Genomic DNA, 14,389 nt, shown 5'->3' on the forward strand with positions numbered 1-14,389 from the left:
CAAACTGGCATTAAGATAAAAACAAGTGAGCTCTAAGTAGTAAGTGATCGCTCAGATCTCCCTACCAGGACCAGATGCAACATGAGTTAGATGGCTCTTTCCTTTAATGTTCCTCACTTGACTGAAGGGAAGTCTGAATTACAAGTCTATAGTCCTAAACAGTAACTGAAAACACAGTAGCCTACAAGTATTGAGGTATTCTTGAAATCAAAATGTAGTAACATACCACCATACAGCATACCATGCAGCTGAACTGTGGCCACTCTGTGATTATTTGTCACACATCCTTTGTTTTGACCCTTTAGCAAGCAAACCTGCAGCTTTAAATACCTTAAATATGGTAATAAAACACCTCCAAAGGGAAATGGTGAGTAAAAAACCAGGATGATACAAGATGAAAATCAATAGGAATTACGCATACAACTGATTTGCTAAGGTAAATACAGAGAAACTATTTAAATATAATATGGGCACATTACTTATATGTGCAGTGTACAGTTAAATAACTGGATTGTTACTGTAATTCAGACAGTAATTAAAAGATATTGTTAGCATTTGGGATTTAGTTAATTCTTAGTATATTTTCTGAACATATAATCTGCTTATAACTTGAGGTTTGCTGAATCCTAGAGTTTGGCCCTGTTAACTTCTGCACACAACTACTAGTTATTTGGCAGTTGTATCTATAGGGATAGGTTCTTACTATATGTTATAGCAAAAAATAAGTTATTCTTGTTTTGCTTACAAAGGTAAGTGGGAACTAGACATAAAAACTTTTTTTTTTAACATATGGCTGTGGCTGCATCTTAGAACCATTTTTCGTACGTATGGAAATTTTTCATAAAGATGCTGAGACAAAAGCATAATGAGAATCTAACTTTTTCACCTTTCCATTGTTTATGCATGCATATTGGTGAGCAACTATACATCAGACATAAATAATTCCTTTTAATAGGACACTTTTCTGCAAGTCTTTGTGAAATAGCTCGATGAGGATGAAGCACCTTCCCTGCATTCATTCATGCTATTTTAATGCATTAACAGTTTGCTCTAAAAAACGCAGACAAGTCTGAAGCAGAGAAAACCCCTGTATTTCACATGCAAGCAAGAGGAAAGCAAATTAAAAGCTATGATGCCTGCATTCTTATATATTAGCTAAAATGCAACAACTGCTGCTGGCACAGAAGCTAGCGAGTTGGTTTGCTCAAAGGGACAAGCAGTCACGTCAAAGTAGGCCAGGAAACACTGGCTGAGGCCAGCTTTTTCTGCCTTTGCCCCCAATTTAACCAATGTAGGCCTGTCCATCTTCAGACTCGGTGCACGTACCAGCATCACATCACCTGGCGAAAGCACCTGTCTCGGTGCTGCGACTCGGGATGTGCAGCTGCAGGAGAAACCGGCGCCCATCGCTCGGGCTTCCACCTTGGGCCAGCCACTGCCCCGGCCCGGGCTGACCAGAAAGGCTCCGAGACCGCCCTGCAGTGAAATGGGACATTGCAGGTATAGCAATAGCTCAAGCTGCGACATTAATTATTGAGCCTACAGAAGAAGCAACTGAATCAAACCCACTTTGAGTAAACGTTTACTTGTAATTAAAAGGAAAAAAGATTATCAGGAAAGGTTTCTGCCTTACAGAGTAGCGGAGTTTTCGTGGGTCAGCCTCCCTTCAGAAGACGCCGGCACCAAAGCCGTGTCTGAAGGACCCCCTCCGGGCAAAGCTGGGGACGCAGGGGCAGCGTCTGCATCCGGCTGACCCACCACACCCGCAGGGCGGGAAGCCCGGCGGTGCCCCGAAGAGGGAAGTAGCACCACGGGCACACGAGCTGCCCCTCTCCTCTTCCTCTCCCTCTTCTCCTCTCGCTCGGCTCCGGCCCGGCCCTTCCTGCCGCCCAGCCGCCATTTTGTGGAGCCGAGACGGCCCCGCAGGCGGCCCTGCCCGCTCCAGCCGCGGCGCGGCGGCCCTGCTGTGGGAGGCGGCGGCGCAGGTAACGCGGCATGGCGGCGGCGGCCGCCCCCGCCCCGCTGCGGTACTCCTGCCCGTGGGCGGCCCCGGGTGGGCAGCCGAGCCGCCTTCCCCGGCTGGCTCCCGAGGGGCGGGGGTGGGCTTCCCCATTTTTTGACGAAGCAGCGCCCCGCGAAAGGGAGGGAGTGCCCCGGCCTGCTGTGGGGGCGGCTGCCCAGCGGGCTCCCGAGTTCATCAGTTAGTTTTGGTGAAACAATAGCAGTTGCCCAGGCGAAAGGCGCGTAGTGGGAGTTAGTACCCCTCAAAGGACATGCTCTTAAAAAAAAAAAAACCCAAACCCAACCAACCTTTTGAAGATTTTCTTCTGCTTCTTAGGCCAATTTTTTTCTGCCCAGACAGGGGCCCCCTCCAGCAGGGAGCTCAAGGCAGGCACAAGTAAGACTATTTATTGGCAATGTGGCATTAATGACATGACAGCTTCAACAACTAGTTAAAGCAGCCCTAATTAAAGATCCGATTTTAAAGAAGCCAAGGTGTTATACAAAATTACTGCATTTTGAGTGAACTATACTCAAGATTTCCCAGAACGTCCTTCCAGTGCTCTGCTCACACATACCACAAGATTCTGCTTACCCATTTATCTCAAAAGAGTAACGTCTCTATTTCCTAGCAAAGTAAATTAACAGGGGTTTTTTATAGTAAATGAGCAGAATATTTGGCTATTTGCACTAATACATCTCCAGAACTGTTTTCAAAGCTGATTTACAGTATCGTGTAACAAACATTTAAGAGCTGAGTTAACGCTTAGGTCTTACATGTAATATATTCAGTCTTAACTCGCATTTGATTTACTTCTGTTTGTATCTGTTACAGGTTTGAATAGCTCGTAATTAACATCATTTGCAAATGCAATGGAAGAGGGCAAGACTGAAGATGCCCACGGTATTCTACGACTCAATGTGCGAGGATGTTTATACACAGCCAGGCGTGAGTCTTTATGCCGCTTTAAGGATTCAATGCTAGCTTCTATGTTTAGTGGACGCTTTCCTCTAAAAGTGGATGAATCAGGTAAATATATTCAAACTGTAAATATCACATTCCGATCAGGGAGCTCTGTGGCAAATACACGCTTTTATATATATTTATGTGTTTTATAGTATGTCTCTTTTCCCAATCTGCTGAGCATCAGTTGGCTTCTTTAATTCCAGGATGTAAAACAATTATGCATGCATGACTTCGTGCTTACGAGTAATTAATCTGAATTCCACAAGACTACTCAGGTTTGCAAACATACATCTTCATACAGTGCATACTGTGGCTTTGGAATGTACTAGTTCGGTATGAATATGAAAATAGGTAAAACTGAAGTTGGCAGAGTATTTGGTGTTTAACTTGGATCCTGTTTACGACCCCCTGTATTCTCCAAAGGCATCTCTCTCTCTCTCTCTCTCTGTTCTTTACATAAGCTTTGAATCTCATCTTCATTTCAGAATACGTAATTACCCAGTAAAGATTTCATTTTTCACCACCATGGCTTGATACAAAAGTTTGAATAAAACTATTCATGAGTCAAATTTATACTTGTTTGTGACTTGGAAATCCTGCCAAAGCACGTCCAGTTTAAAGATATGATGGGTGGAGAATAGTGATTCCTTGTTGTTTTGGCTGTTTAAAATATCTGAAATGTTTAACATTTTTACGGGCAGGGCTTTGCTGCTACCTTCCAGTTGCAGTGAACAGCCTCTTGTGTACAGCTGTGTATGGTGTGGTCAGTTTCTGTAGTGGTCCTTCAGCCCAGCAAGCATAGGGGAGAAAAAGAAACAAAAATTACTGTAAAACTTGATCAAATACTCATGGAAGGCTAGGCTAGATTTATACTGGAGCTGATGCTACTTCTAACTCTTTTAAATTGTCTAGTTCCAAAATTGTAAAAAATCTCTGCAATAAAAGGTGTATCTGCAGTTAGAATTAGAAATGCATCTAGAGTTAGATTTTAGCATTTTAAGTGGAGTGCAATACAACTGAGGTTGTATGTTGGCATGGTCCTATGCAGATTAGTGATTTCACTGAAATTCCAAAGCAGTGTTTACTGCACTAGGAATTTTATCTTCAAATAACAAATATTCCAGGGAAACAAAACAGTATATATATTGAAAGAATAGAGCAAGTATACTTACTCCTCCTAAGTGAAACTAGTACAGAGTTTTGTATAAAGGCTTTACTTCATGATTTGGTAGAATATGACAAGTCTGTCTTTGCTTGCTGGAAGCAGTATTTTAAATAATTTTATTTATGTTTTCAGGAGCATGTCTAATTGATCGAGATGGAAGCTTGTTTAAATATCTTTTGGATTTTCTTCATGGAGAAGTTCGGATTCCTGAAGATGAACAAATTCGAATTGCACTGCAGGAGGAAGCAGATTATTTTGGCATCCCTTATCCATACAGTCTGTCTGACCATTTGGCTAATGAAATGGAGACGTATTCTTTAAGGTCAAATATAGAACTTAAAAAGGTCTTGACATTTCTTACATTTTTTAAGGTGTACTCTCTAATGTACATCATTCATTAGCAGCAGATACTAAAACTACCGTACGTGCAAGTTAGCACTTTTTAGTCGCCACGTTAAATCACCAGTAAATTCAGAGTTTTAGGTTAAGAAATCCTAGAGTTCATGTTGCAGTCATAGCAGTTAAGGACATCAGCTTTTCCCATGATTGCAATACAGCAACAGTTTAAATTTTACTGTTTTACATACAAGCCTGTTGTAAAAACTTGCATGGTAGGAATGACATTGTTTAGTTCCCTATTTGGCTTCAAATTTTACTTGAGATTGGATTTGATCCCTTCAAGATGTTCAGCGGTTTTTTTTTTTCAGTTTTACAAATTCACGTGAAAACTTGAAAGAGAGAATGTACTTTGCCATTTTTTTAGAACAAGAAAGGAGAAAATTAATATAGTATTTAAAATCTCATGGTTTTTCTATTTTAGAGTATTGTAACTTAAAAGCTAATTGTAATTAACTGATTAGAAATGAATTCATATTACCAAGTATGGCTGTGTTAGTCCTGACTGTGATCTGTGTTCTCTTAGTAAGCTATTGTTCCATATATTTCACATTCTCCCTTATTAATTTCCTTTTGAAAAACACAAAACATTTCCAGGCCTTTCAGTTTCTCTTCATATTAAGGATTTGACATGCCTTCAAGTATTTCTGTTGCCTTTCTATGAATTTCTCCTAATTTTACAATATTCTCTGGTAACATCAGGTAAGAAATACTGCACACATTATTCTAGATAAACTACATCCTTGATTTACTTAAAGGAGCTCACCAGCACAGTCAAGAAAACTTAAAAATATAAGCTTACTCAACTAAAAATATTGTATTCGTATTAATATTCTGTATTTTGTGTTTTATGTTTTTTGCAGGCTTTGTTAGATTTCTGCAATTCTTACGATTTAGTTTGTACCAAGCCTACAGTTTGGGTCCTGCACTATCTCAACACTTCTGGAGCAAGCTGTGAAAGTAAAATTATTGGTGTGTATGCCACAAGAGCTGATGGGACTGATGCAATTAATAAGGAGCTAGGAACAAAAATTCATAGTAAAAGCATTTACAAAAGGTAAGATGACTCTCAAACACATGAAAGCACTATGAAGTGAGAATGAGCACTCACATATTATAATAATACCTGAATATTATTATATGTAGCATAATATAGCATTATTGTACTATAAATTTGTGGAAGGAATCAGATTCTTTCCAGCTTTGAGAACAGCTGGCTAATACAATGGTCACATTAATCCAAAAAAAACAGCAAAAAAAAGATAAAGACTGATCATGTAGTACAAGAATTTGAGGGAGTCCACAAAAGGTGGCTAGCATGCAGTTGCTGTAAGTTCTCATTATGTTTTACTTGCTATTTTTAAAATGTCTCAACCATTTAAAATTACTTCCTAATTTAGGACAATATTCACACTAAATACAGTGATTGAATCTCCATCCAGAAAAAGTTTCAGAAATATTCACAAAGTTGGTTGTGATTAATGGAATTGTATTTTGCAGTCTTCTAAGACAGCTGAAAGAAATGTTCAACACTGAAAAGAACTGAAGATGAAAGGAAATGGTTTTAATTCTTTAAAGGACATGTACATCTCTACTGCACTATTAATGTGTTTTTATGACAGTCATTGTAAGCTATTGGTAGACCTGTGCTTCTGAGTGCCTGTAGGCAATTTGTTTTTCTCTTGGTCCCACAGTACAGTGTCAGCTGTGTACTTCACTGTGTACCTTCTGAAACATGATTAAGATAGAGCTTTTGATGTTTCATCATCTTTTATAATTAAGATGCTTATTTTACTAAATTTAGGCTGGGAACATTAATATTTATTCCACGAGTATTTGGACACATAGTGTCAGGTATCTGTCTTCCTACTGTGTTTTCCCTTTGAATAAATGATTGAGATTTAGAAGAACAGATTTTACACCATTAATTCTGTAATTATTCTTTTATGAACATCTATTTCATGAGTACCTGTTTTTAACAATAGGTGTTCACAGGCATGCAGACCATAGCAGGATGTCTGTTTAGAACCTCTTACACAAATAAAAATGAAATTTAAGTAACATTTTCCTTTCTACTTAACAAAACATTTACTATTAAATCCTTATGGTTAGGATTTGGTAAAAAGAATGATACGTTTAATCAGTGTTGTATTTTTAAGGATTTAGCTAGATTTACCACGTAACTGTTACCTTTAAAACAATATTTCTAGAGAAGCTGGAAATAACATCCAATATATCTGGAGCTATTACTCAGTAGCTGAATTGAAAAAGATGATGGATGCTTTCGATGCCTGGGAAGGGAGAGGTAGAGTATTACTTTTTTTTCTTCTATTTCAGTAGTACTACTTTTTTACAGAAAATAAGAAAAATATTTGCCAATTAACTATAATAAAAACTCTGCATACATTTTCACTCATTCAGTAAGCAACATGTTGTAAAATATCCCATAGTACTGGCTATTTGAGAAGAAAAAAAAAAAGCCTCTAGAGATGTTCCAGCAAGGTGACATGAATGAGTAGATGCAGTGAGAGCCACCACTTGCAAGGGGCGATAGCCTACTAGTGGTGGGCACTCTGCTGGAAGCCCTAGAAGCACGTTGGCTCTGAGCAACGTTCACGTCGGCATAGTTTTCAAAGCTGAAATTCTACACAATAAAATACATGCATTCATTTAGTCAGGTGTATAAACACATAACGTTGACTACGTTCTCTCAGCTTATCAATACAATATCCCTTCAAAATGCAGGTGTCAGCTACTGGAGAGTGCCTCAGGAGCTGATTGAATGTTGGACTCTTGAAGAACGCCCTTTGAGAGGCAGTTTGCATCATATGCCTCCAGTTCATAAAAGGTATGCTGATTTGCATAGGTGGTTTAAAATAAAGCACAATCTTTTTATTTTTCTTTTTAAAAAAATAATTTCAGGTTCTTTGAATAGCTATGGATGTTGAGTTTTCTGTTTTTTCTATTTACATTTTTATAAACTGTCTTATAATCGGAGTGCTTAATTGCAATTGCAGGACTGACTTTGCTAGAAACAAATTACTTTTAGGCTGCTGAAGCTCTTCTCTATTCTTCAGCCTTTAAAAATCACTTTAGAATGGGAAGGAGTCATTAGAGAGCAGTTATTAGTTAAGTGGACTGCTAAAAAAGAAATTTACTGAAACTGTAAAAGGTTAATTGATTTTCACAATGCAAGATGCCCTTCTTTTTTAGAAGGAATTTCTAGAATTTCTTCTTTGCAGTTTTACAATGATACTTCTGAGTGTGTTCTCAGTACATTACCTAAAAGCAGCCTTTGCAGGTGCAGCTACACAGTTGATCTAAGACACTCTACAGCCACTTTGCTGCTAGATAGAAGAGGATCCTGCTGACAGTCCTTGTCCCTGGCCACACTCTCATTTCAGCAGCAGCCACGGAGCCACATCAGCACAATGATCCAAACTGAAAACTCCTGTCTCACCATCCTCCCCTTTTTTTTTTTTTTGGATACCGCATTCTTTGCTTTTTACAGCTCAAATAGGAAGGACTGTGATCATTTGATCCCTGGATTGCCAGACAGCCTACATATATTCCTGAATGCTCCTCTACTACCACTACCTGTTTTATCTCCCATGTCTCTGCTTTGATTTGTCTTCTGTGCCATCACAAAACTATGTTCAGGTGTCAGCTAAAACTCCTGAGGTACTGCAGTGATCCTGGCAAGACCATATACTGTCTTGAAATATTGTAAATGAATGTAATTGCTGATGATATTTTACCAGCACTTCATTGCTACTATTAAATCACCAGATCTTTGAATGTTTAAGCTTTCCTTTTTGTTTTGGTGGTTCTTTTGATCTAGGATGTGCAGACGTTGAGAATGCGTTCTCACCTTATGGCTCTGAGAAGAACCTCCCTGGACTCATTATAAGAACTAGGTTATTTGCAGGCTTTCTGTTGGAAGTGTCACCATATACCAGTTTTATAAGAGAAATAATAAGAAATATTACTCTCAGATATTGTTTATTCTTTTGGTATGAATCCCTGTGGCATTTCACAGATTTTTAAAATCCAAAATGCAAGTACCCGGAAGAACATCAATGCTTTTGTAGTGTATCTTTTAAGTGGTTCTTTAGTGGGTCTCACAGTTCATAGCCTGTTTACAGTACCAACCCACCAGCTAAATGTTTTATTCCTGACAATCACATCAGTTAAAACTACAGCTTTTGTTGGCTCAAAATCTAGATATAATCCCATTCATACATGTTCTTTCTCCTACTACCAGGTTTTAGTAGCTTTACACCACGTTGGAGCCAGCAATAAAGCCACAGTTTGACAGCTTTTGTTTTGATACATTTTTAAATGTGTTGTTAATATTCTCTGAGTTTAATTTGGTCTCTGTTCTTTTGCCCTCTTTCCTCATCTCTCCAAAAATGATTTTGACTTATATTTACTGATCATCCCTCTGACCTGGCCTGGCCTAGCTTTTGTTTTGTTGAGTTTCAGGTTTCTCCAACATCCTGTTCTGCTGTTTTAGCGTGACCTGGGTATCTGTGGCATCATTTATTATTTCCTTGAGGAATTAAAACCTTCTAGGTGTCTTGTCCATTTTTCTTTGCTAACACTGAGAAACAGCATTTATATAATACTTTAAAAATGCAGTCTGTTTGTACCAATTAGAGTTGCCATGAGACTCCATAGGCTTTCTTACATCGGTTCTTTTTTTTAAAAAAAACATTTTATCCTAGATTGATTGTCCATAATCATTTGTGTTGAAAAGAAATAGGGCAGTGAGAAAGAATCAATCTCTTTCTTTTCTCAAATTACATAGTGTGGAACTCTACATTTTGTGTTTATGTGCAGTTGGGTCTTACATTTTTGTAGCTAAAACACACCAGACTAGTATTTAGTGGATTTTGTGTCTGATGGAATCTGTAGCATTTTAATATTTTCTTACAATTTTTAACGTGTAATATTACTTACAGAGGTAGAAGATGATTGTGGTGCTATTCATGTAAAACCAAGCCTGATTACCGCGATGAACAGTTGAGAACCATAAATTATATTATTGTAACAAGTGAAAACTAAAAGAACTTCAGATTTGTGGATGGCTGTCGCAGAATGTCTGTTTTCTAATAATGTTTTAAAAAGAACAATTTATGTTCATAGTTTTGTTTCTTTAATTGAAGTTCTTTGTTTTACAGACGATTAATTGACTTTACTGAGGAGGAAGACTATCTACCATGTAAAGCAGGTCCCAAGCCAATTAGATTCTCAGGCCCCTCAACGAGTACCCATATCAAAGTCAAGAATTCAGCTGCATTGAAGATAGCTGCTTGCAGTGCTTCACGTTCTGCAGTGACTCTGAAACGACCCAGCAGTGAAAGTCTGACACTGCACAAACTAACTTCTGAAAGTGCACCCCCAACACACGCATCGGTGCCCAGCAGTTCCCAGGTGCCCTGTGGAAGGCCGAGTGCTGACACTGGGCCACCATGTCAAATGTCGTTCAAGATCGCAGTGTCTAGGAAGCCCGTAAGCAGCCGTGTAGTAAAGCTGAAGCGAACTCCACTTTTTCTTGTGACAGCATCTCAGCCATCTTCTTCTGTATCCAGTAAATCAAGTGAACAGGACAGTGCTGCTGTTGAAATTCCTGCTACATCTGTTGTACTAAACGAACCAGCTCTATTAGCAGAGAATACTAAGCTTAAGAATGATAAAGTGGATGGATAATGCTTGACTTGGCCTGATAGACTGGATAGCTTTGCATCATGCGGTCAAAGAAGAGATCATTGTCTCATGTGGTCATTTATTCAAAGATTTCGTAGAAAATTAGGATGAAAAAGTTTGTGAAAAGCACAGGGAGAAATTGTTTTGAGTGAGCACTGAAGTGTGTTTTCTGCTTTATTTCTAAATGTTTTTTAGATGTTGGGAAGGGAGGAAGAAAACTGTATTAAAAAACCCCCTCAAATACAGAGCACGTGCAGTGTAATGTTATGGTATCTCACATCTGTATTTCTGTCAGGCTGTACTAGTACAACTGACCTTTTTAAAGGAAGTACTTGCACTGCACAAAAGACCTCTTCATCAACTTTAACTACAGTGAACATTAATGAGAGGTAATTTCCTTAATTTGTATCTTTAAAGTGGGGAAAACCAGATAACAAGTAGCAGCTTTTCTTAGATACAAGCTTGCCACAAGCACGCAACATACTGAGTACTGTGAAGGTTCCAGAAGTTGAATGCACTTACTGGTACTCCTGAAAAGAAGTCACCATTTAGTTATTAACAGCAAAGAAAAGGGCTGCCTTTGCTTGTGTGCAGTGAGAAAAAGGCCCAAGACGTGCAGGTACTGCTTCCCTGACGTGGTGTGATCTGCCACAGGTGTGAGGCTGCTGCAGGCACACACCTCTGTGGGGCGAGTTTTCTGCAGCTGCAGGGAACCTCGCAGGTCTGAGGTACAGCTGGCCTTCTGCAGTTTCCTTCTGCAGGCCCTTTCAAATGAGGAGGGGACAAGCTCAACTTCTGTGCAGCATAGCAGTGACAACAGAGGTGCCCTGGTTTGAAGAAAGAGAAGAGCCCCTCCTTCCCCCATAGGAGGAGGATAGATGAGACCTCCTTGTACCAAGGTAAATTTTGAGTAACAATACTGAAGAGCTGCTGTACGTTTCTGTCAGCAGAGGAAAGCTGGATTTGCCTCACTGTTTTTAAAAAGCCCTTTTAGTTGTTTACATCAGCAAATTAAACCTGGCTTTTGTGCTCTTGGTTGCTTACAGCTGTGTGCTGGGTTTTTCTGTTTTGCTACTGCTTTTGCTTTTCCAGCACAGTAAATACAGCTGACCCTAAACATGGAGAAGTCCTATCACATTGCCAAAATACAACATTCTTAAAATTCCTGAGACTATTAGAATTGCAGAAGCCTTCTTTAAATGTTTTATTTTCTAGATCAGTTAGTAGCGATCACATTTCCAGGCTTTTCTTCTAACCACAGGGATTTGAAACATTGTTTGCACAAGTGAAAACCACAGTTTCATGTACTAAAATATTTTTAAGGAGACACTTTGCTATGAACAATAGTCCCTCCCTGTAAAGGTGTGCAGTACTTTAATTTCTGTTATTGGTGTATAAATTGAAGACCAGCTTACCTTTAGAATCTTTACGCTAGTGGTTTTTCTTAAATCTAGAGCAACAATCCCAAGACTTTTCCTATCCCAATAAAAATGTTTCACTGAAGAAAGGACAAGGCAAAAATTATGGGAAGATGCTAACATAATGTAATCTCCTATTCTTTGAGCATGCAATTCATCACTGACACTAAAGTTATGAAATTTATTTTTCGTAATAATCTGAATGAAAGGCAGTTTTTAATACTTTTCTGTGACTTCTACTTCACTGTTTATTGAATAGCTGAACACTTTACCATGCACCTTTAAAACTTTGCAGTACTCCCTAAACCAGATTTCTGTCCTCGTCAACTTTTGATGAATTTAGAAGGCTTCTATAAACATAGAATCATTTAGGTTGGAAAAGATCCTTAAGATCATAGAGTCCAACATCACACTGAAGCTCAGAAAAAGTATGGAATTTTGCATGTGTACAAGAAAAAAGCTTTGAGAATAATCCTACAGGACTTCTGAGTATGCACTAGCTCAGTGTTTTAATTATCTGGTAGCACAGCATTTTTCAAGTAACATTTGTGTCATTTGCATTACAGTAGCTTTAATGAGTCTTCTCTTTGTCCTAGTCATACTGGCTTGTGGTTAAAAGGGGAAAAAGAAAAAAAACCAACAAAAAAACTCCCTTGAATTTCATAGATGAAACAGGAAAGTGTCTGTGGTGGGAGGTAGAGAAAGATTAATTATTTTTGAGGGACGTGATTTTATTTATTTATTTTTAATTTGATGAGGTGCAAACATGGCCTTTTACCTTATCTGAGTAGGCACTTTCGGCGTGGTTTTTTATACCTGTGCATTTTGCTAAGTTTCTCTTAACTGAGGGCTTGATATTAAACAGTTTTACGATAGCTGAATAGCACTAACCTTCATGGTGACTTTCACTGTAGAAATAGCTTTGCCCTTATCTACCCAAAGCCTTTTAAAATGTGGAAATAAAATAGAATTTCATCTTCTCTCTGGGAGGCCAGTAGCTGAAAATAAATGAAATTTGCCAGTCCAAGGACAAGTCATCCCTGAACCTGGCTAACAGACTGTGGTTTTGAGGCCTGGAACAAGGACCAGAAATTCTGCAAGTCTGAGTTTCCTGCAGGTTGAAACTTCCTCAAAACTGTATGTTCCCAGGTTTCTTAGAAGTCTCAATGTTTCTTAACATTTCACTTGTCTAACTCAACTAACGAAGTACCAGCTGGAACTGCACTTGCACTGATAAACTCTGATACACTGTATGTACATACCGGACAGTCTGACTGGGGAAACTGCTAAAGGTGAGCAGCAGTTCTATAGTTGGGATTAGATGCAATTTTCAAGTGGTGTGACAGTGGTTTACTCTGAATCTTTGTAAAATCACAATTCATTATAGATGAAGTCATATTCAGAAAAGACCATGTTCAGAAAGTTACTCCAATTTAGTAATCTAATGGTTACTAGAGTGTAACGGCTGCACTCTAAACACTGACATTTGTATCACCAGTGTAGTTTGACACATTACATTTTTTTCTCACAAATGCTGTCAATTTTCCAGTTGTTTAGTTCTCACACTACTGTCTTTCCAAACCATCACTGATATGGCATCATATGTGTTAAAGAGACAAGAAAAATATGACTCCAAGTTAAATTTCTAGAAAATTACTCCTCTGTGATTACACGTGGTCTTGTGATGCGGAGGGCCTATTATCCCCAAGATATGATTCAACCAGATGTAATTCTATCTGTTTGCTTCTGAGTACGGAGAACTCCTTTGTACTTGATGTAAGCAAGCAGACATTGTTTCATGTGATAGGCACATGTTACCACTGATCCTCAGGGACTGAGTTTTCATCAGGCTTGTTTTTAGCTGAAGAGCCATGGAAATACCAAAGCTGCCTCTTTTTTTCTTTCAAATGGTTCCAGTTATTTCCCTACCAGCTCTTCCAGAGCAGAAAAGTACTCTTTTAAACTGGCCTACATTAAATTGCTTAGATAATAAACATTATGTAGTTCAAATCTTATAATGGCTAAAAAGAAATACTAACATTACCCAGGAGTAAGCAGATTCCATCTACTTAGTTCTTCCCAATCCACGAAGGACAAATTCTCAGGAATAAAACAGGAGGCTACTTATGCCATCAGAAACTTGTGAGGGAAGCTCTCTGTGCCTCTGCTGCAGTTACATAGTCAAAGTGTGGTTAGAACTAAAACCCTGTAAATACTCTGTGGTAATAAAGCCCCAGAAAATCTAAATGCATTTTGGGCAACAGCTTTTAATAACAGATGTTATGCAGTAGAAACAGGTAAGGCTGATGCTACAGACCTCTGCTGCTTTCTGAGCTTTTTGGATATCTCTTCTTACAGATCTGGCCCGTTTCGAAGTTCCCCCTTTCCTATATATGCATCTTCTCACTCGTCCTAGTCTCTGGTACAACATACATGAACATTTTAGTACAGTTTGTTTTAGTAGTTTGCCATAATGAAATAGCTGTATTGTCTCAAATTTCTGGCAAATTTCTGTTATATCCTCACAGGGGTAATTGGCAGCAGTACTGGAACTTCAGACCTCTGGCCAGGGCCCATAGTGCCTCTGCTGTAGTCACAAATATATGAGCAGGAAGGATGTAGCTGATTTTTAAAATCTTGATGCAGCCCAGTCGCTACATGGGGAAACAGACTCACAATAAGAACTGCCATCCATACAAGCTCAGACCAGCTGTTCCCCTACAAAAACAGGGT

General features: G+C 38.8%; 1 protein-coding gene across 1 annotated transcript; it reads left to right on the top strand.

Annotated features, from left to right (window-relative positions):
* Positions 1–2,874: 2,874 nt before the first annotated feature.
* Positions 2,875–10,241, top strand: KCTD18 (potassium channel tetramerization domain containing 18). The gene is made up of 6 exons (XM_009958246.1): positions 2,875–3,031; positions 4,266–4,477; positions 5,393–5,586; positions 6,740–6,834; positions 7,275–7,377; positions 9,713–10,241. Exons 1-6 carry the CDS (start codon positions 2,875–2,877, stop codon positions 10,239–10,241), a joined length of 1,290 nt encoding a protein of 429 aa, XP_009956548.1.
* Positions 10,242–14,389: the final 4,148 nt, after the last annotated feature.

Source organism: Leptosomus discolor, chromosome 5, assembly GCF_034619465.1.
Source record: "Leptosomus discolor isolate bLepDis1 chromosome 5, bLepDis1.hap2, whole genome shotgun sequence".
Classification (NCBI taxonomy): Eukaryota; Metazoa; Chordata; class Aves; order Leptosomiformes; family Leptosomidae; genus Leptosomus; species Leptosomus discolor.

What these genes read in the sequence shown, in the direction of transcription:
- KCTD18 (XM_009958246.1), top strand. Translation starts at nt 2,875, where the DNA reads ATGGAAGAGGGCAAGACTGAAGATGCCCACGGTATTCTACGACTCAAT. An exon ending in CGATGCCTGGGAAGGGAGAG is followed by an intron (nt 6,835 to 7,274) that starts GTAGAGTATTAC and finishes TTCAAAATGCAG; the next exon opens with GTGTCAGCTACTGGAGAGTG. An exon ending in ATGCCTCCAGTTCATAAAAG is followed by an intron (nt 7,378 to 9,712) that starts GTATGCTGATTT and finishes TTTGTTTTACAG; the next exon opens with ACGATTAATTGACTTTACTG.